This window comes from Caenorhabditis remanei, chromosome IV (assembly GCF_010183535.1).
Source record: "Caenorhabditis remanei strain PX506 chromosome IV, whole genome shotgun sequence".
NCBI classification, from domain to species: domain Eukaryota; kingdom Metazoa; phylum Nematoda; class Chromadorea; order Rhabditida; family Rhabditidae; genus Caenorhabditis; species Caenorhabditis remanei.
The window spans coordinates 17,300,765-17,326,012 of NC_071331.1; the positions used below are offsets into that span (position 1 = coordinate 17,300,765).

The window sequence follows — 25,248 nt, forward strand, 5'->3', positions numbered from 1 at the left end:
TAGAAGACTTCTCGCCGATTCGGTTCATATTTCTCGCATTTTTCGTTGTTACCAGTTATGAGCGGATGCACAGGGGTTGGAGCAAGTCTTCTTGGATCTCTTCGAGAAACGATTGAACGGAAGAGTCTGACATTGGAACAATGGAAAGCTGGAAAATTGGCAGCCGATTGGACTGATATGATTGTAAAAACCCGCTGAAACAACAAATATTCGGTTCAGATATTGTATTTGCATGTGAATAATTCTAGCTTTATCATTCATTTATTTATTTATTTGATTAAATATATCAAGACAGGTACGAAAAAAAGTTTCGGAACGTGCAAACCCATGACAAAAATGTACATTCTATGGGGCTGTGAAAAGAGGAAATGGGTAAAATTTATTGCTGTTGTTAGGGTTGAATCTAGTGGTGGAAGAGTCGAAGTCCGGTGTGGATGAGAGTGATTCCATGTTCGTCGCAAGCTTCTTTGATCTCCTCATCGCGAACCGAACCCCCCGGATGAGCAACATACGAGACGCCGAACTGCAAAAAAGAACAACTCAGTTTTGAAAGTACGACACACTCAACAAATCCGATTTATATCTCAAGAGAACTCTTTGTATCAAGGAAACTTCTAATTTTCAGAACTCTTTTGCCCTAACCTGTTTAGCACAATCCACGTTGTCCCGGAATGGAAGGAAAGCATCGGAACTCATCACAACACCAGTTTGTTGGCTCAACCATTGCTTGCGTTCTTCCTGAAACAAGTTCCCTTTCCATTTCTTGTTGCGAAAAATAATATATTTTTCTTTCGAAAGTATCATCATCTTCTTCATAACAGACACACTTCTCACAACTAATACCCGTTTCGGTTTACTACGTCATCTCTCCCTTTCCGATTATACACTTTTTTAGGACCACGAGGCTTAAAACAGCCCGCGGGCAATACACGTACCTCAGCAAGCGGTTCGACGGGTTCATTGAAGTATTGCTGCCATTGGTCAATGGCAATCTGCAAAAATATTTTTAAATTTAGAAGATGTTTGCTCGGGAGAAATGAGAGAAACTAACCTCTGATCCGAGTACTCCACTGCACAAAACATCGATTGCATTCGATTTTTCTGATCGTTTGATTGCGTTTTTCCATGGAAGTGAGAGGACTGTCGGGTGTTGTCGTAGCCACCTGTTGAAAGTACAAATGAAGAATTGTTGATAAGGAGAATTGAATGGTTTTTCTACTTTTCAGATGACAAATTAAAATGTTTTTATCAGTTGAGGGTGGAGTGAAGAAAGGGGCAGTTGATTAAGAAATCAATCATTTCAATTTCAGAATTCGATAACATTTCTCTTTTTTCTCATTAAAAAAGGTTCCGTTTTCTCACTAATATCCCTTCTCCTGATTTCAACAACTTGACTTTTTCGTGACAAATATAGGTTATTTTTGATCTGTCGTGTACGTCATTTCTACGTCACATAAATCCTAAAAAAGGAAGTTACATTGACAGATACTAAAATTTGATTTCGGAGAGAAAAAGGGAGTTGCGAACGACGGGATTCGATGATAAAATAGGGATAGAAGTTCAAGAAACGAAAAAAAAATAGAAAGGGGTACGGTATCTAGTCTAGGAAAGCTAATCTCAGAACCATTTTCATGGTTTCAAGATGTCGAGTTAATGGTGAAAGAACTCAGTTCCAAATTCCAAAATTCAAACGAGCAGAACTTTTCTCAAAGATCTCGAATAGGTCACTCTATCCCTCTTTTCAATTATCTCTTGACATCATTTCCCCTAATCTCATTTCCCGTTTTTTACTATTTTAATTCAATACTTTTTCCCATCCGAATACTCCCAAAACGGCCAAAAAGACTCCCAAATTTAACCCCATGTACTCTGAATGACGTGTCACTTTCTATTCCAAAAAGAGGTGTCACAAATCCACTCATTAATCAAATCGATCTCCTGTCTTGTCTCATCTTTTTTCGTCGTATTCCAGGCTTCAGTATTGGAGCAACAAACGTCACCGATCGAGTGGTCAAACGAAGTGGGCGTGGCGAATTGCTGCCCACCGAAAGAAGAAGAAGAAGACGACTCGTTTAACGAAACAGCCATAAGAAGAAGAAGGACCCGATTCATTCTTCCTTTCATTTATTACTCATCTGATACGGTATCACTCATTTCTTTTTTGATTTGTATCTAGATTAAAAGGAGTTTCAGCCACAGATGAGGCCGCCGTGAATGAATAATTAAGACGACAATTGCTGGAAAACATGCTGATTTCTCTCGCATTGATCTCGCTGTTAATCAGTGCCACAACCCAATTACTCATGTTTGATAAAGGTAATTTGGAGTTCGGCTTGAGATTCTGATTCACCGGAAGTGCATTGTCTCGGTTGTATCGAGTAGACGGCCCTTATCAATCACTAGAAATAGATGAGACGTCCTCGAACAAACTGATCAATTTTTATCAGTTCTTTCCTCTTTGCAACTCAAACTTTAAACAAGAGAATCTGGAACTTTTGTTTTTCTCTCCAAACTCAATTCCTAAAATAAGAGTTCCAGCACAAAACTTTTGCCAAGCAGGTCTAGACGTCTTCCAGTACAAAACAAAAATAATAATTTTCAGTGGAAGAAGACCATGCGTGCCTTCTCGCAATGTGTGACCAAGATTCAGGTTGTGTACCTCTTGGATGTTCGGTAGATCAATTTGAGAGAATTGGTTGTGGATATTTCAGACTGAATATCTATCAGTTTCAGGTAAGAGATATAGGGGAAACATGGGGGGAACTCGGAGAGCTATCGTCTAGAGGTTGAATATCTTGAAATCTAGATTTTCAAGGTTTCTAGTCATACTAGCCTCTTTTTGTTTGATTCTAAACATTCTGAGAAGGTCTCCAATAACTAACTACAGTAACCACCACAGTCGCTCTTACCGATTTAGCTCCAAAATATTCAGAAATTCTCTCCCTTTATATGATTCAGAAACAAATCAAAACTTCATAACTGTCATCCAGAAAACTTCACGACTAGACGTCTTCCTTTCAAAATAACCCTTATTTCAGCAATGCTACCAACCTGGTAAAAAAGACGAAGACACTGAAAACGAGGCATGGATGAACTGTGCTCAAGACTACCAATGCTCTGCTTCTTGTATCAGGGTAATTTGCTTTTTTCTCCTACTTTTTTTCTGAAGATCGTAGATCAAATATGTACCACTCCTCTTCAAACAAATAGAAAAAGTGACCGATCGCTGATAAATGTGTCATTTTATGATTTCTCGTTTTATGATCGACTGTACGAATAGTTCCAAATTGCCTCTTTTTTGGTTGTGTGAAAAAGAAGAAGCAGCCACTTTTGGAAACACGTCTGTGACGTCATTGGGAATGGAGAACAATAGAATGCTCCACACACAAAAGACCAAAAACTTATTCCAGACTCTGGCCAGCAAATTTCGTGTCAAGTGTTATGGAAAATCAGACTGCGAGACAATTGCACGTATACATGATGGTGGAGCGAACGGATGTCGAGATAGAGGAACAATCGGATATTGGAAAAGAGTCAGAGATTCGTGTGGATCGGAATGCAATAAACCGATATTCTCAAGATATTTTTAATGATGAATTTATGATACATTTCTTGCCCCCTGATGAAGAGCATCTCGAGGAGTTTTCAGTGCTCTCTAATAAACATATTTATTTTCAATTTTCTGATTATTGTGCGAGTCATTTGATTGACACAGAACAATGAATGTAGTCTGGTTCACTGGGGGTTTTTTTCAATTGAAAAGGGAAAAATTGGATATCAAACAAAATGCAGTGCCCTTTTTGTCCATTTCGAGCAAATTTCAGTTTATTTCTAGAACTGATTTACTCGGAATTCATTTATCTAAGTGAGTGTACTTTTACGGAAAAAGATTTTCAGAGAAGAAGAAGAAGAATAAAAATGATTTTTTTGACCAAAGATTCTGAATAGCTAGTTCAGCAGTTTGTATTGAAAATTTTAGAGCGATTCAAGTTATAATAAGAATACTGTAGGCACCGAAACCTGAAACTCAGAAAAAAAACCAAAAATATTGGAATTATTTCTCAATTTCTTAGAAGCAATCTTCGCTTTCCCTCAGAAAAATCCAGAGAATTCAGATCCTTCTTCTTTGAAATTTCAATATTATTCTGATTTCTTTCTACTTCTTCATTTCCCAAAATAACATACCAATTCATTGCCTTGTCACCAGCCAATCTTGTACAATGAATACGAGATTGCTGACCTGCTCCCATTCCGATGACCTGAAAAATGCGATGACGTTCGAACGGAAATGTGCGATTATCGAGGGTGTATGGGGGCGAGTTTCTATTGTTTTTAAATATAGAATTGATCGAGGAATGAGGTTGGAGAATGTCACGTGATTTGAAACGTTTTGAAAAGAACGTGCGTCACAAATGCTTCCAGAAGAACAATGCTCACCTGTCCTCGATGAGCAAAACAGACACTGTTCGACTGAGCATACTTTAGAGCAATCGTAGCAACGATGAGGTCATCGACAGCTTGCTTATTCATCTGAAACCTCCTATAATTATCATTTCCAAAGTAATTAACTCACTCCATTCTCTTTTCCAACAACATTAGTGAATGTCTCCGCATTAATGACCGCATTGTTTCGTTTTTGTCGGAGTCTCAACCCGAAAACAGTACGTTCCTCGGTCTCAGAAGGAAGATAATTAGGGTTGATCTGAGGGAATGGATGGTTAGAAATTGAAGGTTCAACAAGGAAATTACCTTCAACACACAGTAATTTCCATTTTTCTTTTTGGCAAGAAGCGACAATGCAGCCGGATCGTAGTCAGGGGCCACAACTCCATCAGACACTTCTCTGGAATTAAATTGTGTTGTATAGGATGAGAGAAGTAGGTCAACTAACCTGTTAATAATTTTAGCCGTAAGTTCATCACATTTTTCAGAAAGAGCAATGAAATCACCAAATGAGGACATCCGATCTGCTCCTGAAAATGATGAAATGACTTCTAGATCATCGAATATTCATGAACGAACGTTATGCGCATTTCCAATGAGATTCAAGTATTATGACATACATGTGTCACCACTCAAAAATCATCAGAAATGACAAAATATATGAAACAAAAAAGCCTAAATCAAGGAGTCCGGCGACAGTGATCTCCTTCTTTCCTCCGAATTTAACGAAAAATGACAAAATGAATAAACAAAAAGCAGTGCAAGAGCATATAAAATAAATGAATTGAGGCATCTCTCATACCGACAGAGGGTGCAATTTTTTGAAGACGATCATTGATAATCCAATCCTGTTCTAAATGGTTGAAAAGTGCAGATAGAAGAAGTGGGGTTAATTTAAAAGTGAAAATGTGATTGTGAGTGCAAAAAAACAAAGTGAAAGGTGAGATGGGATAGTGAAAATGGAAACACACAGTGGGGATTCAGAATTCATGGGAAACTGACCTCTGGCACGAGCGTATGCTGCTGCAAGGGATGGCTTCTTTGTGTCGATTGGAAGATCAGATACCATGCAGCAGGCAGATTCAGTTTCATTTAGAGGGAGACCGATGGCAGCACCTGGAAATTATATTATGCTTTGTGTCATAAGAAAGGATCGTGACGCTACAAGTGTATAATCATTGTGTCCATGAATATAGGATGTAATGTCTGACGGATTCTTGCATCAAATAGATACATGACATATTTCTCATTGAAGATCTCTCTGATCTAAAGAAGAAGTGGAGTGATTGCCCTTCCCCTACGAGTAATTCATGATCCCATCGTTTGGAGAACGAGAACGCTGAGAATGAATCTAGACCTTCGTTTTCGTAGTTTCGAGATTTCTCATTTCAAGCAGAAATGACCGTACTCAGGAATATCGTATCGAAAAGTCATAAATTAAAAGGTTGAAGCTCCTGGTTTATTATATGGTTTTCGGGTTCAAAATACCCGAAATTCTCAGAAAATGCTTTGAAAATTTATCAATAAAATCACGAAGAACCCCTTCATTTTCCGAATACTTCGTTCTATTTTTAGGGGATGTCTGTTTATTAGAGTACCGTAAAACCTTTGAAAGAGGTGCCCCCCAGAGCAAAGCCTATTTAACGCGGTGTATCTTTTTCCTCAAAGGAGATATCAAAAAGTTGCCAACAGACAAAATAGTTGCCAACAGACAAAATAAAGCTGAATAGTTAATAAATACTTTTTCAGCTGGAAAAAATTGATAGCTCTCATGGCAGTTGAGATATTGGGCACACCAAACTCTTGCTACTGGAGTACCTCTATTAGAGGTTTTACGGTAATTACGATAACCGTGTTTCAAACCATCAAAGTAAGAAACTTTCATGAAAAATTTAGAGAAGCCCAACCTGTACTGGAGCTCAAATAATATAAAACCTACTGTGACCAAACTTATATATTTCAGCTTACCTGCCGGTGAAACATGCTTGAAAGAAGCAGCAGCTGGCATCTTTGTGGCATCAGACAGTTCTTTGACCAGTTGCCAACCATTGAGCCCATCCAATATATTGATATATCCCGGTGATCCGTTTAGAACTGAAATCATTCTCAAGATCGAAAATGAATATCCGGAAGTCTTTCTCTCTCATTTTACCTTTCATCAGACATGTAAGTTGGGGCGGGGAGGAGATAACAAAGAATATACAACTTGTGTTTTGAGGAGCAAGAGATCAACTAGAAAAGAAGAAAAAAGAAGAGAAAAAGAAGAAAGAAGAGAACACTTGATAGTGGCCGATGAGACCAAAAATGCTATTATTTCATACATTTTTGATGACTATATACTTGGACAAAGATGAAACAAAGAACGAACCTTTGATTGGCATTTCGTCTTCCACTATATACAATTCAGCATCATCTTTTTGATGAGGATTTGTTCCTGAAAATTTAGAGAAATTCAGAAAAAAGGAAACAAAAAAAGAAAAGAAGAACATAGAGTAATCTAAGAGCTCAATGTCTGCCGTTTTTGAGAGCATTTCCCACTGAATTCCCATATTTTCCCGTGGGACATGGCCCCGGAGATCTCCGAGAATATTCCTGTTTCTTGACACCCCATCCGTTTTTTGAGACAAATGTCTGTCAAGAGGTTCACAAATCAAACAGAAGAAACAACTTATTGAGAGAAGATTTGATTTGTTTTGACATCTTTTTTTGATTTACAGTACTCTTTTTTGAAATGGGGGCTTGATGTGGGATTTGATTGACTTGAGTGATAAAGGGGGCGAGGATGTGACATTTTTGAGTCTTTTCTGAGTTTTTAGAGGTCACAGAGAAAGCTGGAATATTTAATTAGGGTATATATGTATAACTAGTTAGTTTTTATTGAGATTTCTGACTTTATTCAAAAAATAGGAAAGGTGTTCGGAAGCTGTAAATCGAGCTCACCGACAATCACAGTAAAAATTAATGAAATAGGACTGATGATTAATTTTTCAAATTGATTTTTAGAAATTAATTATTGTTTTCCAACTAGGCTTATAATAAGAAGAACCCACCAGCATAGTTTAGCAGTCAATTTCTTATCTACCGTATCCTACAGTAACCCCGCTCTCATCTTCCCCCCAACTAACCATATCTCAAAGGCAACGCCCTTTCACCGTTTCCAGCAAATCGACGACGCATGAATCCACTAATTGACTCGTCGTACGACGTTGTGTGTTCGAACGCCTGCAAGAAAAAAGAAAGAATTGGAAAAAAGAAAGTTGGCATCAACTTCTTCTTCTGATATTTATCTTCTCTTTGTTGTTTTCTTTTGCTCTGAAAAGATGTCACCCCCCCCCCATTCTTTCTCTCTCTTCACTTCATTCAACCCCAAAAAGAACCTTATTTCCTCTGTGCATTTGCCCGTAGATTCTGTCAAAAAGACGCGAGTTGCTCTGTGAACGATGTCGTGAATCATCATTTATCGGTGGCGGTTGTTTCCATTTATAGGCCATCGATGATATCCGAGACATTTTTGAATTTTGTGGTGATGATTGTTGAGGATTATGTAGGGATGGATGGCTGATTGGAAAGTCACTTTTAGGGAGAAGAGGACGGACGATTTAAGAGAGAAAACAGTAAAGTGTTAGATAGGAGATTCACAGATTTGCAGCTGCAATTAATCAACATTGAGGCTGTGACACGGTGTCATAAATTGTTGAATCATTTCGAAAATCACTTCAATGAAAAGTACAATCCAAAAGTTCAATTTTTTGTAGTTGATTACTTTTTGTGAGATGTGTTTCTAAAAGAATACAGCTAGTTAAAACATGACCTCTCTAAAATTAACGAGGTTTCTAGTTTTACTTATTGCTCTGACTGTATCTTTTCTTGGAGCTTCTGCAAAATAAATTTGTCAATTAAAAAATTAGAGATTCAAAGTTTTACTTTCCACTCAGAAAAATTTAGAATGAAAAAGGTTTGTTTGACACCGTAACGCAGCCTCAAAGTTAGCAATTTTCAACAGCACTTCAGGTCAGGATCAAGACACATTTTATAAACCTCGTGAAATGCAAAAAAAGAGTAAAAATTAGTTCCGGGGGAGTTTGAAAAACGGATTGATCCGTAAGCGAACAAATTTCGAAACGCGTGAATTCATTTGAAAATGCTCTGAAATTTCAATCGGAAATCCGTTTTCTCCAACGAACCGAATAGAAACTTTTGACTTTTTCGTCCCCGAGAAAACGTCGGCTTTCTTTCAAAAGAAAATGAAATATTTGGAGACAAGAAGGAGACAAAATACACGAATTTATACATTTATATTCGGCCGGAAGAAGAAGAGTCATCTTTTGGAATGAGTTTGCACCCCCAGGAGCACAAAGAGCAACCTGATAGCCTCCCGGAAGAAAGCGAAGTGTGGGAAATGGAACAAGAGTCAGTTTTGCATAGGTTAACGAGGAGAGTCTCGTGTTTAATTATGAGGTAATTTATTGCGGACGATAGAGAAAATCGTAGGTACAAAAGTCTAATTTTCAGAGACAGAATTTTGGAGCAGTTTACCGTAACCACCAAAATTATAAGGAATCGAGAATCGTCCTGAAATTGATTCAGGATAACGCTAATAGTGTACGGTTAAGCTTGACAAGAAGAAAGTTGGAATCTAGGTTTTCAAATTTTGAGCTGAATTTTTCTAGATAAATGAAGGATCTGTCAGAGTCTAAACTGTTCGTATGACACATACAATTTCTTGTTTTTGGGATTTTGAGAGTAGTTTGCTATTTTTGATTTTGTCGAATCAGCTGGACCCGTTAATTCTCAAGATGACACTTTAAAAATTAGAACCAAAAGATTTTGAGATATATCCGTTTTTCAGCCAGACAATTTTGGGACTGATTTGGGGTAGCGCTGACTCTCTGAGGCACAAAAACCTATCACAAGTAGATAACACTTTCAGATGAGATATCCAGAAAAACTTACTAGTCAGAAACTACAGTATCCTACTCCAGAAATTCACCGTAACTCTACAATTTCTTATCTTACTGTGCCTGATCAAAACAGAAAACTGACGAATGGAAGACGGCACGTGATGCTCACTTCTTTCATAGTGTTTCGCGATTTTTTCTTTTCCGAACAATTAGATTTCGGAAGTTTTTGGCAAGAAAGAAGAAAGTGAGTGATTCCCAAAGGATTCTGGAGGGAAAGGGACACAAGAACTTTGTGTACCTGATTGTCCAAATTGCTTTTTTTCTTCAAAATGTCGTCGTCGCCCTTCAACAAAAAAGGGAAACATTGTATGAGAAAGAGATAGGAGCACAACGAAGCGAGCAATTGGTAAAGCACACGAGGAGTGAAACTTTGCCTCAATTGTCGTTGGATCTTCCCTTTTTTGTGGAAAGTTTATGACCGATAGAAGCGAGAAGTGCGGGTCCCTTTCGACCGAAAAACGTTGAAATTCCAAACAGAATAGGAGGAGAAACGGGAAGAGACAGAGGTCGGGTTGGGTCCAAGGACAACGAAGAGCAAACTGGACGACGAAGTTGATGAGAATGAGGGATTAGAGCAAAACGAGAAGAAATGGGTCAGTAGCAAAAGGAAAACAGTGGAGGAGAAAAAACGAAATGGATGAGAACGGAACGTAAAAGTTCAGTGGTTTCTGAGGTTCAGATTAGAAGTTCAAGAAGATTATTTTGCGAAGAAATACTTCCTGGTGAGTACGGTAGTCATTCTGAACTTCTATATAACTTGTGGATCCTACGAAGAGTCAAACCTAGGTTACCGTAACCAAGAACACTTCTGAATCATTCACTTTTACAAAAATAAGACTTCCAGAATTTCAAGAAATAAAGAAACTGGAACAGGAAAAGGGGGATCACTAATGTATTTTAAAGAAGAAGATTCTGAAATTGGAAGTTTCAGTCTGGTGAGCAAAGATTCAAAAACAACAGGAAATCTTCTTCTTCTTTTTCGGATTTTGTCAAGATAATTCGGTGTGGAAGAGATTGTTTTCAGACATAAAAACAACACATCAGGTTGGTGGCAAATTGAATCGAAGAAGGCGTCGACGTCTTCTGAAGACTTCGACGATCAGCTCTGTGACGAAGAACAAAAGACGGAAATTGCTGGACACTGAGGACAGGAAAGAAGCAGAAGAGGAGTGAAGAGCAATGAGCACTTGGAATTAATCGGAAGAAGATGTGTCAAGTTGAGAAGTAGAAGATGGGGGTCTCCTTCTACTTCTTCTTTGGTCTTATTTGACATCTGACATTCTGTCAAATTGAAACTTTTGAACGAATTCAAAAAGGGAGGAGAAGGGAGGAGATGGAACATTTTGTGAACTTTTTTGAACTAGGTTGAGAGTACGATAGATTGGTAAGATTCAACTGGAAGTTCATGAGCGTAGAGTAATAGATCCCACCTGAGACTATATCTGTAAGCTGGCCAGGGAAGTCAATTCTACAGTTGACTATATCCGTAAGATTACATGTGATTCTACAGGTGTTTTCAGATTTTTTATGTTACCGATGGGAGCCAAGTAAGGAGACTTTTAAATTCTGTCTATTTTTTTTTCTGTTTTTTTCTAAAGCGAGGCTTTATAGAACGTCGCCAAAGCACCTAGCATGTGTTACATATCATTAGTGTACAGGTCATTCTTCTGACTACTCCGGTGACTAGGAAATCTTTTCTAGTTAGTACGTTCCGCTGTGATTCACATCTAGATGTAAGAAAAGTAAAATTTTCAGAAAACTAGAGTCTATTCGATAATAAAACAACAATCAAAATTCGATCTTTCGATTTCAAGATGCCTGCGGCGACGATTATTTCTTTGTCAGACAACGTCTTCTGAAATGGCTTAAAAGCTGAGAAAGATCTGAGAAAAATGTTGTGTTTTGATGGCACTGAAGCAATATGGTCTTCTGATACTTTAGATTTAGTCAGTACTAAAAGCATCTATGGATGTCGTGAGAATGAGGAAGCTATCCTACTGTAGTTTAAAAACTATCCTCAAGTCAACTCTAGAATTAGAGAACTGACTTCAGATTCGAATGAACTCTGCAAAAGACGTGAAAAATGGAGGAAGTCTGAAGAATTACGTCGTCCCAGAAGAGCTCAAAAAACGGTGAGATTGATAAACCTCTTCTGTTTTTTCTATGTGTTCCGCCCACATCCACTTTTCAAAGTTTCGCACTTTCCCCGCTCTTCTTCTTTCTTTTTTCTTTTTGTTACTTTGTAAATTTGAAGTGAAAAAAGAGAAAGATTGAGAGGGTTCGTTTGTTTCAAGATGGATAAAAAAGAAAAGGAGAGTGGTTCGGAAGTTTTAATAAATTCATTTTCTACCATCTCATTTCCTCGATTCGTTCGAGCGGGGTTGAAAACAAAAACAAAAAGGAAATATTTGAGTTTGGAATTTCAAAGTTTTTTTGAGGGAAGGAATGGGTGTGAGGGGGAAAGGTGGATGAAGAGGTGGTGAACTTTTTAGAATAATTGATGAAATTGTGTTGAAAAGAGAGAGAACTTCAAGTAGTGGGGGAGACTGATGACGTTAGTAGAAAACTTTGATCGAAATGAAATAAATGATCAATGAGTTTAGGGAATACTGAAAGTATCTGGAAGTTTCAGCAGGTAGGAAAGAACAGATTTTCGAGTTAAGACTGGACGAGAGAGTATTCTTTCTTTCTATTATATTTTTCAGAATTCCCTGGTTCCAGATTAACTTTTCAGATAAATTTCACTCAAAGTTCAATAAATCGTTGTTTTTGAATCATACCACTGCCGAAACGTTAAAAAACCTAAAAATGATTAACTATTTTGAGATGGAAAGAAGAAATGAATCAGATTGGAGAATAATTTAGGTTCTAAAATTGTAAAAAGATTCAAAACTTTATTCTCCAAGATGTCAGTTTTTCAATCAAATAGGTTTTTAAAAATCCCATTCCCAAATGTACACATCTTATATACTGTAAGATATAACAAATTCAAGCCCTTACGGAATCCATATAAATTCCAAAAATTCTTACTATAATATGTCAATTGACACCAAGAGAAAACAGAGGACGCAACAAAAACTCGTTGACGCCTTCTCTTTTTTCCTCAGTTTTCCGTCGGTTGGAAGCTCTATAAAATCAGATTTCTCTTTTCTGCACCAAGTTTATTACCGGGTTGTGTCCCCCTTCTTCCGCTCATTTTACTCATCGTTTTGGAATTTGAGAGTAGAGAAGAAGAAGAAGAAGGAAAGAGAGATTTTCGAGTGACATCTTCATTAATTTCCCTCTGAAATCACTAACCTTCAAGGCAAGAAGTTGACGACGTTCACGGCTTGTTCCTCCCGATTTCAACTGAAAGAATTCGTTTGAATTTCGACAAAATCATGAGTGTCGTTCTGTTTTGAAACTCTCAAAGGACCAATTTATGAGAGGTTCGACAGAAAACAGAAAATAAGAAGAAATAGAAAAACCTTTTCGTTTAAAAACTTATGACGTCGTCGTGTTTCTGTTCATTTATAAAAGTGTTGGTTCTCTTGAGATATTCTTCTAAAAAAGGGGAAGAAGTCAGTTGGTGAAGGGGTCTTCTTCCAGTCGACAAATTGCTCCCAAGGAACATACGGAGCAGAGCGTGTCAAAATATTTCATTCAATCTTTTAGCCGCCCCGCCGTTTTTTCCTTTTCTTTTTCTGTTTTTGGGTTAACAAATAAACCAAAATGACGGTCTCGGGTTTGAAAAATGTTAAAATTAAAAAAATTTGGATAAGAATTGGGAACTTGGTTCTGAGAGCTCTGGAATATCTGTAGACTCCCTCACTTACCTCCGAAATTATATGATCGTAGTCAGCAGGATCGCAGATCACACTGACACGTTTGTGATTCTTCGCAGCGGCACGAAGAAGAGTGACTCCTCCTGAAAAACAAGGAACCTTTATATGGGCTGAAAATTGCTCCCATGGGAACAGATTTTATGGATTTACTCTATGGTTTTCATATATATACAGTCAACAAATCTGGAAAATTGGAAAAACGGAAGAATGGATGGATCTGGAAAACAGGGAAGAAGGGAAAACAAAAGGGCGGAGTCAATTGGGAATGGGAAGTTTAAAAGGGTAAAAAAGGTAAAAGATTTGATGAAACAAAAGAGCAAAAAGAAGAGGAAGAAAATGGATGAAAAGGTAAGGACAATGAGAATGAATTAGATAGAATCTGATTGGGTCCGATCAAAGAATGTTGGAAGCTCGATGGGCTCAAACTATAGAAGAAAGAAGGGGAAGACGTCAGGAGAGAATGGAGAAAAGGACTACGGTAGGTTTATTAGTGGGAACTTTTGATCTGCTCAGTGTTTTTTCGGAGGGAATGACTTTTAATCCAACAGATTTCGTTAAGTTTTGATTACCGTACTCACCACAAAGGGAAAATTTTCAAGGTTTTATGTGGAATCAGATTTTTCGATTTATATTTTAAAACTTCTGTTTTGGTGCAAGACATTTGAAAGGGCTTGTTCTGTCAGAGTAAATACAAAAAGGACAAGAGTCGAACTGCTGGAAATCACTCAACTCTTATAAAAATTCAATTCCTCGAATGAACGCGAAACTCAAAACATTGATATTCCAAAGTTTTATGTACTTAAAACTGAAGATCTTCTCAAAGACGGAACTCATATTTCTCAATGAAAACATATTTTGATACTTTCAACGAAAAGAAAAACGATCATAGATTATATAAACTCATTGAGATTTTCTCATTTCAACTCCCCCACATGGAATGAAAAGTATACAAAAAACATTTCTTTTTTGATGTTCTTTCTTGAAGATTTGTTCTTTTCACAGAACAAATCAAATTAATATTTTGAGAAAGGGAAAAGAAAAAGAAGAAGAAGAAGAAGAATTGGCTGTTTGGTCCAAAAAGATAAAATAAGTCGTAAGTCACGGGAGCAGAAATAAGTCAAGTGCATGAATTGAAATCAAGGGAAAACGGAGAGAAGATGGCAACATAAAACAAAAAATAAAGGGGAAATTCCTCGATTTTTCGGATGAATAAACTCACCAATGTCAATGTTCTCAACGGCTTCTTCGAGTGAACAATTTGATGATTGAACTGTTTTTTTGAATGGATAAAGATTGCAGACGACGACGGAAACGAATGAAATGTTGTGTTTCTGGAAGAAGGAGACGAAAAGGAAATAGAAACAAATCGAATTGTTTTTGAAAAAATAAGAAGGAGAAGAAGATGTTGGTGTGAGGTAATTGAATCGACACGGGCGGTATACGGGATCTCACACGTAGACAAGTTTCTAGAGAGAGAGAGAGAGAGAGAGGGAGAGAGAGAGAGAGAGATGTTTTCGGTGCACAATAACCCCAATTTCTATTCCAATCAGTGTTCTTTTCGATGCATTTTTTGGGTGCAATACGTCATTCGAAAGAACGGAATCATTGTTTTTTTGTTAAGGGACAGTTTGAAGTTTGAAATATTTTGTTTTTCTGAGATAAAAAAAGCTTGTGGTATTTGAAATCGAGTTATCGTATATTGGCAATGCCCATAGCTGAAAACGATTTCTGAAGTTGGCCGTTTATATCGAAAACGTTGAAAACATTCATCTTACTAAGGAATGGTCTAATCACATGTATTAAATTTAGATTTTCAGACCAGATCATCTGGATTCTGAAGGCCATTCAACAATTTTTGAAAACGGATTTCAGAATTCGATTGTCTTTCGATTGTGCTAGATCTCGTTTCTGAACTCCACGGCCAGTTTAGCCCATTCCCTAGTTAGGCGGATTAAAAAAAAACAAAAAATTCAACACAAAATTCAAACTTAAAACAAAAAGAGTCTTTAGATCTTTTGAGTTCCATAGCTCCGGTTCGAAAACTCTCAAAACAGAAAATCTCAACTTTCAACTCTTCGTCACTAACCGAAATCTAAGAAACCATCTCTCCAAATTTAGAAGTCGCTGACAAAATGAAAGAGTGAGCCCCAGCGTATTTTAATCTTCTTTCTCCTCCTTTGTCTCCATCTTTTTCACGAGATAATCCCGTCTTCATCCGAAATGGACCAACTTTTTGTCGCCTCTTCTTTTATCTCTTTCCTTATTTTACTTTCCTTTCGATTCGATTAAAGTAAGTAAAGAAATCTCTCTTTCCAAGTACAAAGATTTTTTTCCTTTTCCCCGGAAGTTCTTCTTTCTTCCCTCTAATCTTTATTCTCACCTCCAAATCCTTTCGATCACTTTCCGAATCTCTCGCCAAAATTCCTCCATGAACTGCCGGATGAAGTGTCTTCACTCTTCCACCAAGCATTTCTGGAAACTTTGTGATATCTGCCACGTCATGAACATCAATTCCATTATCACGGATTGTTTTGGCAGTCCCTCCAGAAGCAACAAGAGTCAGACCAGCGGATACGAGTCCTTCGGCAAGTGGGATCAGTCCTGTCTTGTCCGAGACAGATATGATTGCTGGAATAGAAGAATATTTGGAATTTCGACACGTCAGCTTCTCAAGACGTGATGAATGAGAATGTCTTTAGAATCTACTATTTTTCAATTCTCATTTTAGAAGAATCTTTAAAAAAAGAATTCTGAAAAAGAACTCACCAAGCATTTTCTCCTCGGCCATTTCGAACAACTCGTCGATATACTGGATCAAGTGGATTGTCTTGTAGAACTCAATTTCCAACATTTTTAACGAATATTATATGTTTTTCTTCCTCGCGGAAAGGAACAAAAAGCACCAAAAAACGAAAAGAACCTCCCACCCCAAAAATAGAAAATGTGGATAATCACAGGAAGAAAACGAGAGAAAAAAGAAGAAAATGGTGTACCTCGTATGCATTTTTAAGTGATTCTTTTTTAGTATCCAATTCATTTTATGAACTTTGAAATCTATAAAATACACTCAGAAATCGACAAGTTTTTCATTGAAAAACGACATTTTTACTGATTGAAAATATGAACATTGTTGCTCTCTTCGTTGTCTCTTCTTTTCAATTGATAAGATAAAAATGGAAAATATTTTGTGTTTATGAAACAGTCAAAAACAGTCGAAATTGATGGCAGAATGACCGATTGATAAGATTTTTATTGGTTGGGGGAGATGCCACTGACAAGTCGATTCTTTTATTACTTGTAATCAAATTGTTTCTTTCTTTGTGTTGACGATTCTCAAAGTTTTGACCCGGATTGACGGACAGTGGAGACATGAGAAGCGATGAATAGAGTACGTCCACTGACTTCTGTTTGCTTTCCAATTGAAGCTAATACCAAGTTTCGAATACGTCTGGAAATATGGAACAAAATGAGACACTGTTATTATAGGAACGAGTTCAAAAAAGAGATTTCTCTCTAAATACAGTACCGGCCGAAAATCTATCATATTATGCCTTTTTCAGTTGAAATTGGCGAATTTTGAGAATGTGCCATGGTAAAACTAACTGTCCCACAAAACAACTTTTTATATGCTCAAATAGACCAAGAGTAGAACTTCATTTTTGTAGTTGACAACTTTTTTGTAAAGACATTCCCTCGAGAGTTACATATCGGCAAAGTAATTTCTCTCTGAAAAGACTAATTTCAGTGCCAAATGGTGCGATTTTTCGGAGCCCTTAAAATGATCACAACTCTCTAGGGAATGTCCGTACAAACAAGTTGACAACTACACAAATGAAGTTCTACTCTTAGTCCATTTGATCCCATTAAAATTTGTTTTGTGGTACAGTAAGTTTTACCATGACACACTCTCAAAGTTGGGCATTTTCAAATGAAAAAATATGATAGACTTTTGGCCGATACTGTACCTTCCCAAATTTCCTACAAAAAAGCGGAAAAACTAACGGATTGATCAAGACATATAACATTGGATTAATTGCATTCCAAACCATCCAAACAACGTGTCCAATGAAAACTCCAATCGGTAATTCCCAGGGAATTGGAAAATATTCCCACGTCAAATATCCAATAATATGAAACATTGAAACACATACAACTTGAATGGTCAGAATTAATTCTTTCTTGGATAACATCGCTGCTTTCTGTAATTTCAGAATTCTATTTAAGATAATTTAAGGCCAATGAACTCACAAAATAAATATAAGTGAATATAGACAAATGAGCAAAAAGGGAGAATAAAACATCAACTAATGAGATATCTGCACTAACTGATCTCAGTGTTGCAGACAATGGATTTGCTGCCTGAAAATCTCAATTCGATTTTTGTGTTTCGGGCAGTTTCTCAGAGCTCCTCTCAAAGCTTAACACGAAATGGACTTCTCACAATTCGACTCACGGCATAATGCCACGTGTAAGCAGGTAACAGATAGACCATATGACTGTATCCAGATGCATTCAGAAAGAAGACGATGCACCAGACAACGAGAATCAGAGAAAAATAGATCTGGAAATTCGATTATTTTTTTCGATTTACTGTGACTTCTACACTCACTTTCATAGTAACCGGACTGAATATTCGACTAGATTTAAAATGAAAAACTATGGAAATCAAACGATTTATATTCAGAAATATACTGAGAATGAGCATTGAGACCCAAGATGCATTCATTACCGCTCCAATTAACTGAAAGAATTGAAAAATAATCAAGAGATCAATGAAAGAAAGAAATATAAACTCCTGAAACATCAACTTACATAGTCTACAGTACCAAAATGAGGTTTAGAATTCAAAATATAAAATACAGCGGTTAAATGAACAAATAATTGGATCGTATCGAAAAATGAGATCATAAACATTATCTGAAAATTCAAGTTGGTTTTCTGAATGAATTGTTTCTCAACTCACTTGAAATGCAGGTAACTTTTTCAAGTCTTTATCTGTTATCATCACTCTCATTACGAGAATTTGAAGAATTATGAAAAATACACAAAATATAAGAATAAAAACTGCGTATGGAACCTCTCTTCCCCAATATTCATCACTACTATAGACTGGAAAAACAATTGGATCTGGAAAATATGATTGAGCTGTTGATAGAATAAACTGAAAGAGTTGCTCACCGACTCCAACGAAATCAAGTTGTAATTCATCGTTTGTTATCACTGATTTCGATTCATTCATCAAGTTTAATCTGGATGAAAACGAGATAAAAAGTACGAGAAAAACTGAAAATCAAAAGCAAAAAGTCAGTTGTTAAGGGGGCTAAATTAAATTAATTCAAAAAAGAGAGAGAATGAAACATAGAGAGAAGAAAAACGTAATCAAATAGACGACTTCCGCGGAAATGTTTTAGGGAAATTGAATGTATTCTGAGAGTAATATTCAAATGTTGTTGAAGTTCAGAAGCAAAACAAAATAATTGCAACGAATCTGAAAAAATAATGATTTACAACGTCATGTTGGAGATATACGAAATCTTTGTATTTCGTGGGAATTGGGAGAACAAATGGTTCAAGTTTTTGCAAGAAAAGGCAACTTGTTTTTTTTCTGGAAACTTTGTACTTGTGGAAGTTCTTTGTACTGACTGAAGAAAGTTTAACTACAACCGTTTTTCAGATTTATCAGAATTTCTTCCCAAAGAAAAAACTAGCACAGCGGGCGCTGAAATAGATCAATATAAGCATCCGACAGATCCGCTGGTCCCTATGTTCTGCAGGGAATCAGACTCCGCCCACTTTCTTCTGTTTTAACTTGTCCGATTGAGAATTCTTTTATTGAACAAAGTGAAATTAGAATAAAACTAAAATGAATTTCAGGAAAGACTGTGTGACTTCGTTGATTTGATTCCTATTTCGAGAAAATAATTTTTTTGGAATTTTGGAAATTTTGGAAAGTAATTATCATGCTTATTCCTTGCTAAATCAGAGAATATCAGAGAATACTCGATTCGGCTGATTAACTTTGACTTGATCTGTCGTTTCCATTTCACTTCCGAAAATAGAAAATAAAAATTTAAAAAATCATCGGAACAAAAACTATAATTGAGAGTGAGAAATCAGTCATCTGTAACTTTTTTCGGCCTGCAAGAAAAAAATGGAAGAGGAAATAATACAGAAGTCAGAACCCGAGAAAGAAAAAGGTAATGAAGTATCAATGAGATTTTGAATAACGAGCATGAGGTTCCTGACCAGAAAAGGTACATAGAAATGGGAAGAAAATCTCGTGAAAACAAGAAATAACTTGCTCTCACAATTAGGTTACTAATATAGAATGTTGTTTAGCTACTTATCACAAATAGTGTAGTTTTTAGTGTTTCCAGGAATAAAAAGAGAGAGAATTTAATCGTAGTCCAGGCTACACTTTGATTAGAATATTAAGGGACACCTTGTTTTGATTTCAAGTGAAACAATATTACGAAAGTGTCGATAGAGGCCAGTCTTTAATCTGAAAGCATTTAATTTTATTCTCAGAATACTTTTATTTGATCTGTCGAACTTTTTCTGGATTATATTTTCATTTCCTTCGTGCATATGCCAATAAGGGAAATTGAAGAAAACAGTGCATACTGACTCTGCCCACTTTCCTAATCTTCGATTTCAATAAAGGGGAATCAGTTTTTGGAGAAAGAAACAATCCTGACGGTTGATACTTTTTCTCAATTTTTTCGATGTAATCTCAAAAATGATTAACTTTGAGAATAATTTCAACACGGAAGGTAGACAATGAGCACAGTTATGATGAAACAAAGAGGGAAGGAAACACATTATCACGAAGCAAATTTATTAAAAACTGGAGGAAGTAGTCGGTTTCATAACTTACTTCACCAGGGAAGGCCTCCAGGTGATCGTGGAGTTATGGAACGTTGACATATATCATTGGAAAGCTGAAAAAACGCTAATTCCAAATACATAATCAGTTTTTGCCCTTGAAGCCTGGCATTCGATAAAAATAAAGTCAAAGTTCGGAAAAATAGAGAGTTATTACCTTTCTAACACGCGAAAATTACAAGATTTCAAAACATTATTCTCGTATCAGAAAGACAATAATTCTTCATTTTTCCAAACGTTGACCTTGTTTTTCTCGAAAACCAGACTTCGAGGGCAAAAACTGAATATATTTGGAATTAGCGTTTTCTCAGCTTTCTATTGATATAGGTCACGCCTCATAACTCCACGGTCACCTGGAGGCCTTCCCTAGTCAGTTCCACACAAAATTAAAAACGGTTTCGATAAGAATAATAACCTGGAATTTGTCACTTTTCTTGCAGACTTCAAGATTGAAATGCAATTTAGATGTTTGAGTATAACAAAGGGAAACTAATTATGTTACAAGAATAATTGAATATCTGGAAGTCTGTTAGTATGTGGGTTGAAATAATCGAAGTTCTGGAACAACGAACAAAAAACCGAAGCAACTGACCATGATAACGAGCTGTGAAAGCGCTAAAAGCCAGACTCGCCGTAGACACAAATTCAAGACGAATACCAAATAATGGTTTCATTAGAAAGCGTGTTACATGTTTTGACTTGTTATTCAGCTTTTCTTCTTCTCTTTTGTTACAGAAGTCTTCGTTGTCACTTACGAAGAGCAAAGATTGAAAATCGAAACTTGACTCATATTCGGAATGGCGTCAAGAATCGCCATGTTGTCAAAATAAATCCGGTGTTGAATGAAGTATGTTGTCCACCTACACGTCAGGCTATCCTGATTGCATTATCTTTGGGAAAAATAGTGTTTTTGGAGATAACTATGTTTGAATCATTTCCAGAGTTACTTAGTCGATGGGGAATGTGTTGGAATCTTCTGAGTACAGAAAAATAAGAATTTGGTTCCTTTTTATTCTTTCTACGGAAGATTAGCTGTAGACATAATATGTAGGCTTGCGATAATTGTGATGGATTTAAATAGTTGACGAGTCCTGGATCGGAACAATTCATAGAGTCCTACAGTTCAAAAAACCAGACTTGTTAAAAATCGGGCCGGTCGGTCGAGATTCAATAACGGGTATTCATTATTTAACAAAATTTTTATTTGGAAAACCCAACAAATAATTGTATTATTGAATTGTGTGAAATTGGAATTATTTAAACTGCTCATAGTTCGGTGGAGTGTTCTGAATCTTCAACTTTGTCTACAATTATTTTTTGAAACAAAATATTGTTCCGATTCTCCGACAACGACTTCCTGAAACTGTTAAAAATAACTGTAAAACAAGACCTTGAACTTGATTTTATAGCCATTTTCTGCTATTTATGCTTTTGTTCTTGATGTCGGAGTTCGGGACGAAAGCCGTTTCCAATGGTTTCTCCGCTTTTCCCATCAGAAATTAATTAATACAGTTTATGTACAAAAACGTCGAAAAACATAAGCTCCACCAAGAAGCCTACTTCACTCTGCGGATGACACCGATATTCGTACTCATCTGTTTTCTAAATTTGACATTCTAATTTCAAAAAAACAAAAGGCCAGGTATCGTAGGATTTCACACAAAATTGCGATATTAAAACAAATGCTCCAAAACTTTTCTCTCATCCAGTGCTCGATTTGGGTTTGGTATCGGTAGTGTCTATCGGTTAGATACAAGTCTGATTCTGAGCATATTCATGAAGACCGTTGTACAGCTTCTCACGATTCATTTATGTATTAGATATTCAGACCAAAATTTCGTGTGACTGGAATCTTGTTCATACTTCCCTTCTGATTGTCTTTCTTGTGCAGAATCCAAAAACTGTGTATTGGACTTTGTATCTTCCAATTTCCATGTGAATTGTATTGTTTACACTTTTGTCAAATAGAAATAGTTTTGAGATAAGCAACAAATCGTTTTTATTCGCTGTATTTCAGATTTCAAAATACATGGAATGCGACAATAAAACAAAAGAATGCGTGGGCTGATTGAAAGAAAAGAGCCGAGAAAAAAGAGAGAAGGCAACGACGAAAAGAAGCGAAAAGACGGGGGGAGACATTGGTATCAGAGACGCTTCGAGATCTTCGTTAGAAATATGAAACGAATATATTCAGACGATGAATGAAGACTTGACGACTGGGATGATGGTATTCTGAATAGTTTAAAGAAGAGAAGGGATGTACTGTTTAGAAAAGAGAGAGACTAGATAAGACGCAGAGAAAGAAAACGGCGTTGATGACGTGGATTTCGATTGGCGGGAAAAGAAGAAGAAGAAGAAGTAGAAGGTGTTTGTGCGGGTGTCGATGGTGATGTGCTCATGGATATTCAGAGAAGAAGTTGGTCGAGATAGAGAAGTTCGGCATTTGGGTCGACTCGTCGCTTTCCGAAGCGGATGTATCCGGAACGAGACTTCGTTTGACGCTTCTCCGAGACGGCATCACGGCGAGCACGGGATGCTGGAAGAGGGATGATTAGATTCTACGAGTTGATAAGCTTTCGAACTCACCATCACTAATTGGAATAGCGATGACAGCGGCCAAGCAGAGAACGACAAGAAGGAAAACGACGGAGAGTTGCATCGTTGTTTCGAGAAGTGTTGATTGCCTGTAAACGGAATTTCTCAATAAATTGGGAGTTTAGGAAGAGAGAAAAGGCGTGTAATTATACATTGAAACGTTCGAAAAAGGTAAAGGGGTCGGGAAAAGAAGAAAAAAGGAATGGGAAAGAGTAAGGTCATGAGAAAAGAAGAAGGAGAAAAGTGAGTAGTGCTTCTATTAAAATGAAATGATATCAGATATTCAGCTCGCTTCTTTCTTGGTGGTCTTCTCCTTCTTCTTTCTTATTTTTTTACTTTGACATTACATCATTTTATTAACCAAGGAATAGAATGGTTCATGAAGAAGTGAGATGACGTGTCAGAAGTCGTTCACACTTGTAAAATTAATTGGACATTCTAAAAAACAAACTGACCTTTATGATTGGTCATAAACGTTAATTGGATAAGGAGAAGGTGAGTAAAAGTGAGAAAAGAGAAGATAGAGGTCAGGTTGGGTAGATTGTTGTGTTTTTCTGAAAAACAAAAGGACATGGGTAGTAGTTTTTGTGTGATAACATGGAAAGTGATGTCAATTATCATAGTCCTTTGAAGATAAGGTCATGGATTCCGATCAGCATGAGATTCTCATTCTTATTTTGATTCCTTGCTAGCCAAGATCGGAATCCAATTGCTTCTGCAAAGTCTGGAATTCTAAAAATAAAAAAATCACATATTGAATCAAATAGATCAAGAAGACGTCAGAAACTAATCTTTCCGGAGCAGAAACAGAGCAGTAACATCTTCTTTTCTTTCAGTGAAACTACAACGTCTTCTTCTTGAATTCTTCTACTATTTTTATGAAATGAAGGTCACTAAAACCGCCCACAAACTCATAAAAAGTGGTGACCCAACAACTGCGTTCAATAAAAAATGGAATGAAATTCTTTTCGGGGCTCTTGGATCTTTGCAAATAAGGGGCGGAGCATCCCTCAGCCGACACAAGCCACGCCCCCTTCCGATTCGACCCGAATGCTCTGATGATGTGGCAGGAATGGGGAGGGATAACTGGGTCACATCAAACTGCCAACTAATGTGTTATTTCCGTATCAGAAATGAAAAAAAAACAGATAATGGAAGAGAAAAGAAAGGAAGAGGAGTGTAAAATAAACATTGAGAAGGCATGGAATCCTAAACGGAATGAATCCATTTTCGACAATGAATCGAGGAGGAATAAGGCGGAACCGATTCGTCCAAGGTTCTCAGACGAAGAAGTTCTTACCTATAATTAGATTCTCGAAGAGAGAAAGGGAGCTGGAGGTGACGAAGAAGAGAAAAGGCGAACTTATAGTTCAAACTGTGGGAGAAATTATCAGGTGAGAATAGGGGAATGACGTGGGTTTTCAGTGTTCTCATAGAGAGCAAATCCTGAGAACGGTCTGGTGCAGACGGTGGGAAAGTTAGGGATTGTCACGTAGATAAGGTCTCAGAAATAGTTTGGATTCTTGGTATGATGGTCTCTGGAAGGATTTAGGCGACTGTAGTTTATAACAGAGATCGGCCGAAGAAGATAATTCTTTTTTGATTTGAGTCTTCACAAATTCGAGAACAGAAGTTCTGCAATGACCAGATATTCTGAATCTTACAGAACTTCACGAGTCACTTTTTTTTGGAAATTCGCATCGCCAATGATTTATGTGAAATATAAAATTCAGAGGACCAATTACATATCTGTAGAATTCAAATCTCAATGATTCTCAGCTGACATTGAAATAGAGGTCACATGAATCTTCATGATTTGATCCTTATGTGCCACTCTTGATTCTCAGATCTCATACATTTTTGAACTCGTGATTTCGTCTGGAAATCCGGAATTCAGAGACTAAATGTCTTTAGAAAATCAGATGTTCATCTGGTCAAACTCTGGAAACTAGAAAGTAGAAGGATTCTCGAGAAAGTAAAAGAAACGACTGAATTCTAAGAAATTTAGAGCTCGACAGATGTTGAATTGTGTTTATTGCTAGACAGTATAGGTACCGTTCACAACAAAAATTCATTTAATTTCCGGTGGAAAATGAGGTTTTTGGTTTTTTTTTTCCATCTCAGAGACCATTTTCAAAAAGGGATACAGAACCGACAGCATTTTGTGATGTCCGACGTTGCCGGACTGAAATTTCTAGATCTTTCAACTCTAGCTTTAACCGAATCATGATTTGACGTGTGACACTATAAAAAAACAACTAGAGATGATAAACCACTACAACTTTTTCTCCATTTGTCACCCTACTTTTTCACACTCAAAGATCATTTATCTATCAATTTGATAACCGAATGACACCCCCCTTCTGACACTATTTTGGAGTATTTATCCCATAATTTGACCTACTTCTACTCCAATTCCAAGTCAAAATTAAAGTCAGATGTCTTGTCTACGTCATTCCTCGTGTTGCTCTCTGCCAGGCACCAATTTTGTATTCATTTTTTATTAAAAAATGAGCATCTCACTCAAAACAAGAGAGAAG

At 36.8% G+C, this 25,248-nt stretch overlaps 5 protein-coding genes across 5 annotated transcripts; 1 reads left to right on the top strand and 4 right to left on the bottom strand.

Annotated features, from left to right (window-relative positions):
- Positions 1 to 57: 57 nt before the first annotated feature.
- GCK72_014824 (uncharacterized protein) lies at positions 58 to 3,590 on the top strand (the record flags this gene model as incomplete). Its single annotated transcript, XM_053730484.1, has 4 exons — positions 58 to 183; positions 1,973 to 2,143; positions 3,039 to 3,134; positions 3,411 to 3,590. The coding sequence occupies 4 exons, from the start codon at positions 58 to 60 to the stop codon at positions 3,588 to 3,590; spliced, it is 573 nt and encodes a 190-aa protein (XP_053585256.1).
- On the bottom strand, positions 404 to 7,952 carry GCK72_014825 (uncharacterized protein; the record flags this gene model as incomplete). The annotated part of the gene is made up of 14 exons (XM_053730485.1): positions 404 to 523; positions 643 to 738; positions 936 to 992; positions 1,052 to 1,163; positions 4,186 to 4,259; positions 4,438 to 4,530; positions 4,574 to 4,702; positions 4,750 to 4,843; positions 4,892 to 4,973; positions 5,446 to 5,559; positions 6,412 to 6,537; positions 6,812 to 6,877; positions 7,569 to 7,665; positions 7,821 to 7,952. The coding sequence occupies 14 exons, from the start codon at positions 7,950 to 7,952 to the stop codon at positions 404 to 406; spliced, it is 1,392 nt and encodes a 463-aa protein (XP_053585257.1).
- Positions 7,953 to 12,605: 4,653 nt separating this feature from the next.
- GCK72_014826 (uncharacterized protein) lies at positions 12,606 to 16,079 on the bottom strand (the record flags this gene model as incomplete). Its single annotated transcript, XM_053730486.1, has 5 exons — positions 12,606 to 12,752; positions 13,220 to 13,311; positions 14,448 to 14,559; positions 15,609 to 15,856; positions 15,995 to 16,079. The coding sequence occupies 5 exons, from the start codon at positions 16,077 to 16,079 to the stop codon at positions 12,606 to 12,608; spliced, it is 684 nt and encodes a 227-aa protein (XP_053585258.1).
- A 482-nt stretch (positions 16,080 to 16,561) lies between these two features.
- GCK72_014827 (uncharacterized protein) lies at positions 16,562 to 18,467 on the bottom strand (the record flags this gene model as incomplete). Its single annotated transcript, XM_053730487.1, has 8 exons — positions 16,562 to 16,676; positions 17,231 to 17,427; positions 17,477 to 17,587; positions 17,682 to 17,789; positions 17,838 to 17,969; positions 18,041 to 18,145; positions 18,192 to 18,355; positions 18,407 to 18,467. The coding sequence occupies 8 exons, from the start codon at positions 18,465 to 18,467 to the stop codon at positions 16,562 to 16,564; spliced, it is 993 nt and encodes a 330-aa protein (XP_053585259.1).
- A 4,051-nt stretch (positions 18,468 to 22,518) lies between these two features.
- Positions 22,519 to 22,772, bottom strand: GCK72_014828 (uncharacterized protein; the record flags this gene model as incomplete). The annotated part of the gene is made up of 2 exons (XM_003088740.2): positions 22,519 to 22,649; positions 22,700 to 22,772. 2 exons carry the CDS (start codon positions 22,770 to 22,772, stop codon positions 22,519 to 22,521), a joined length of 204 nt encoding a protein of 67 aa, XP_003088788.1.
- Positions 22,773 to 25,248: the final 2,476 nt, after the last annotated feature.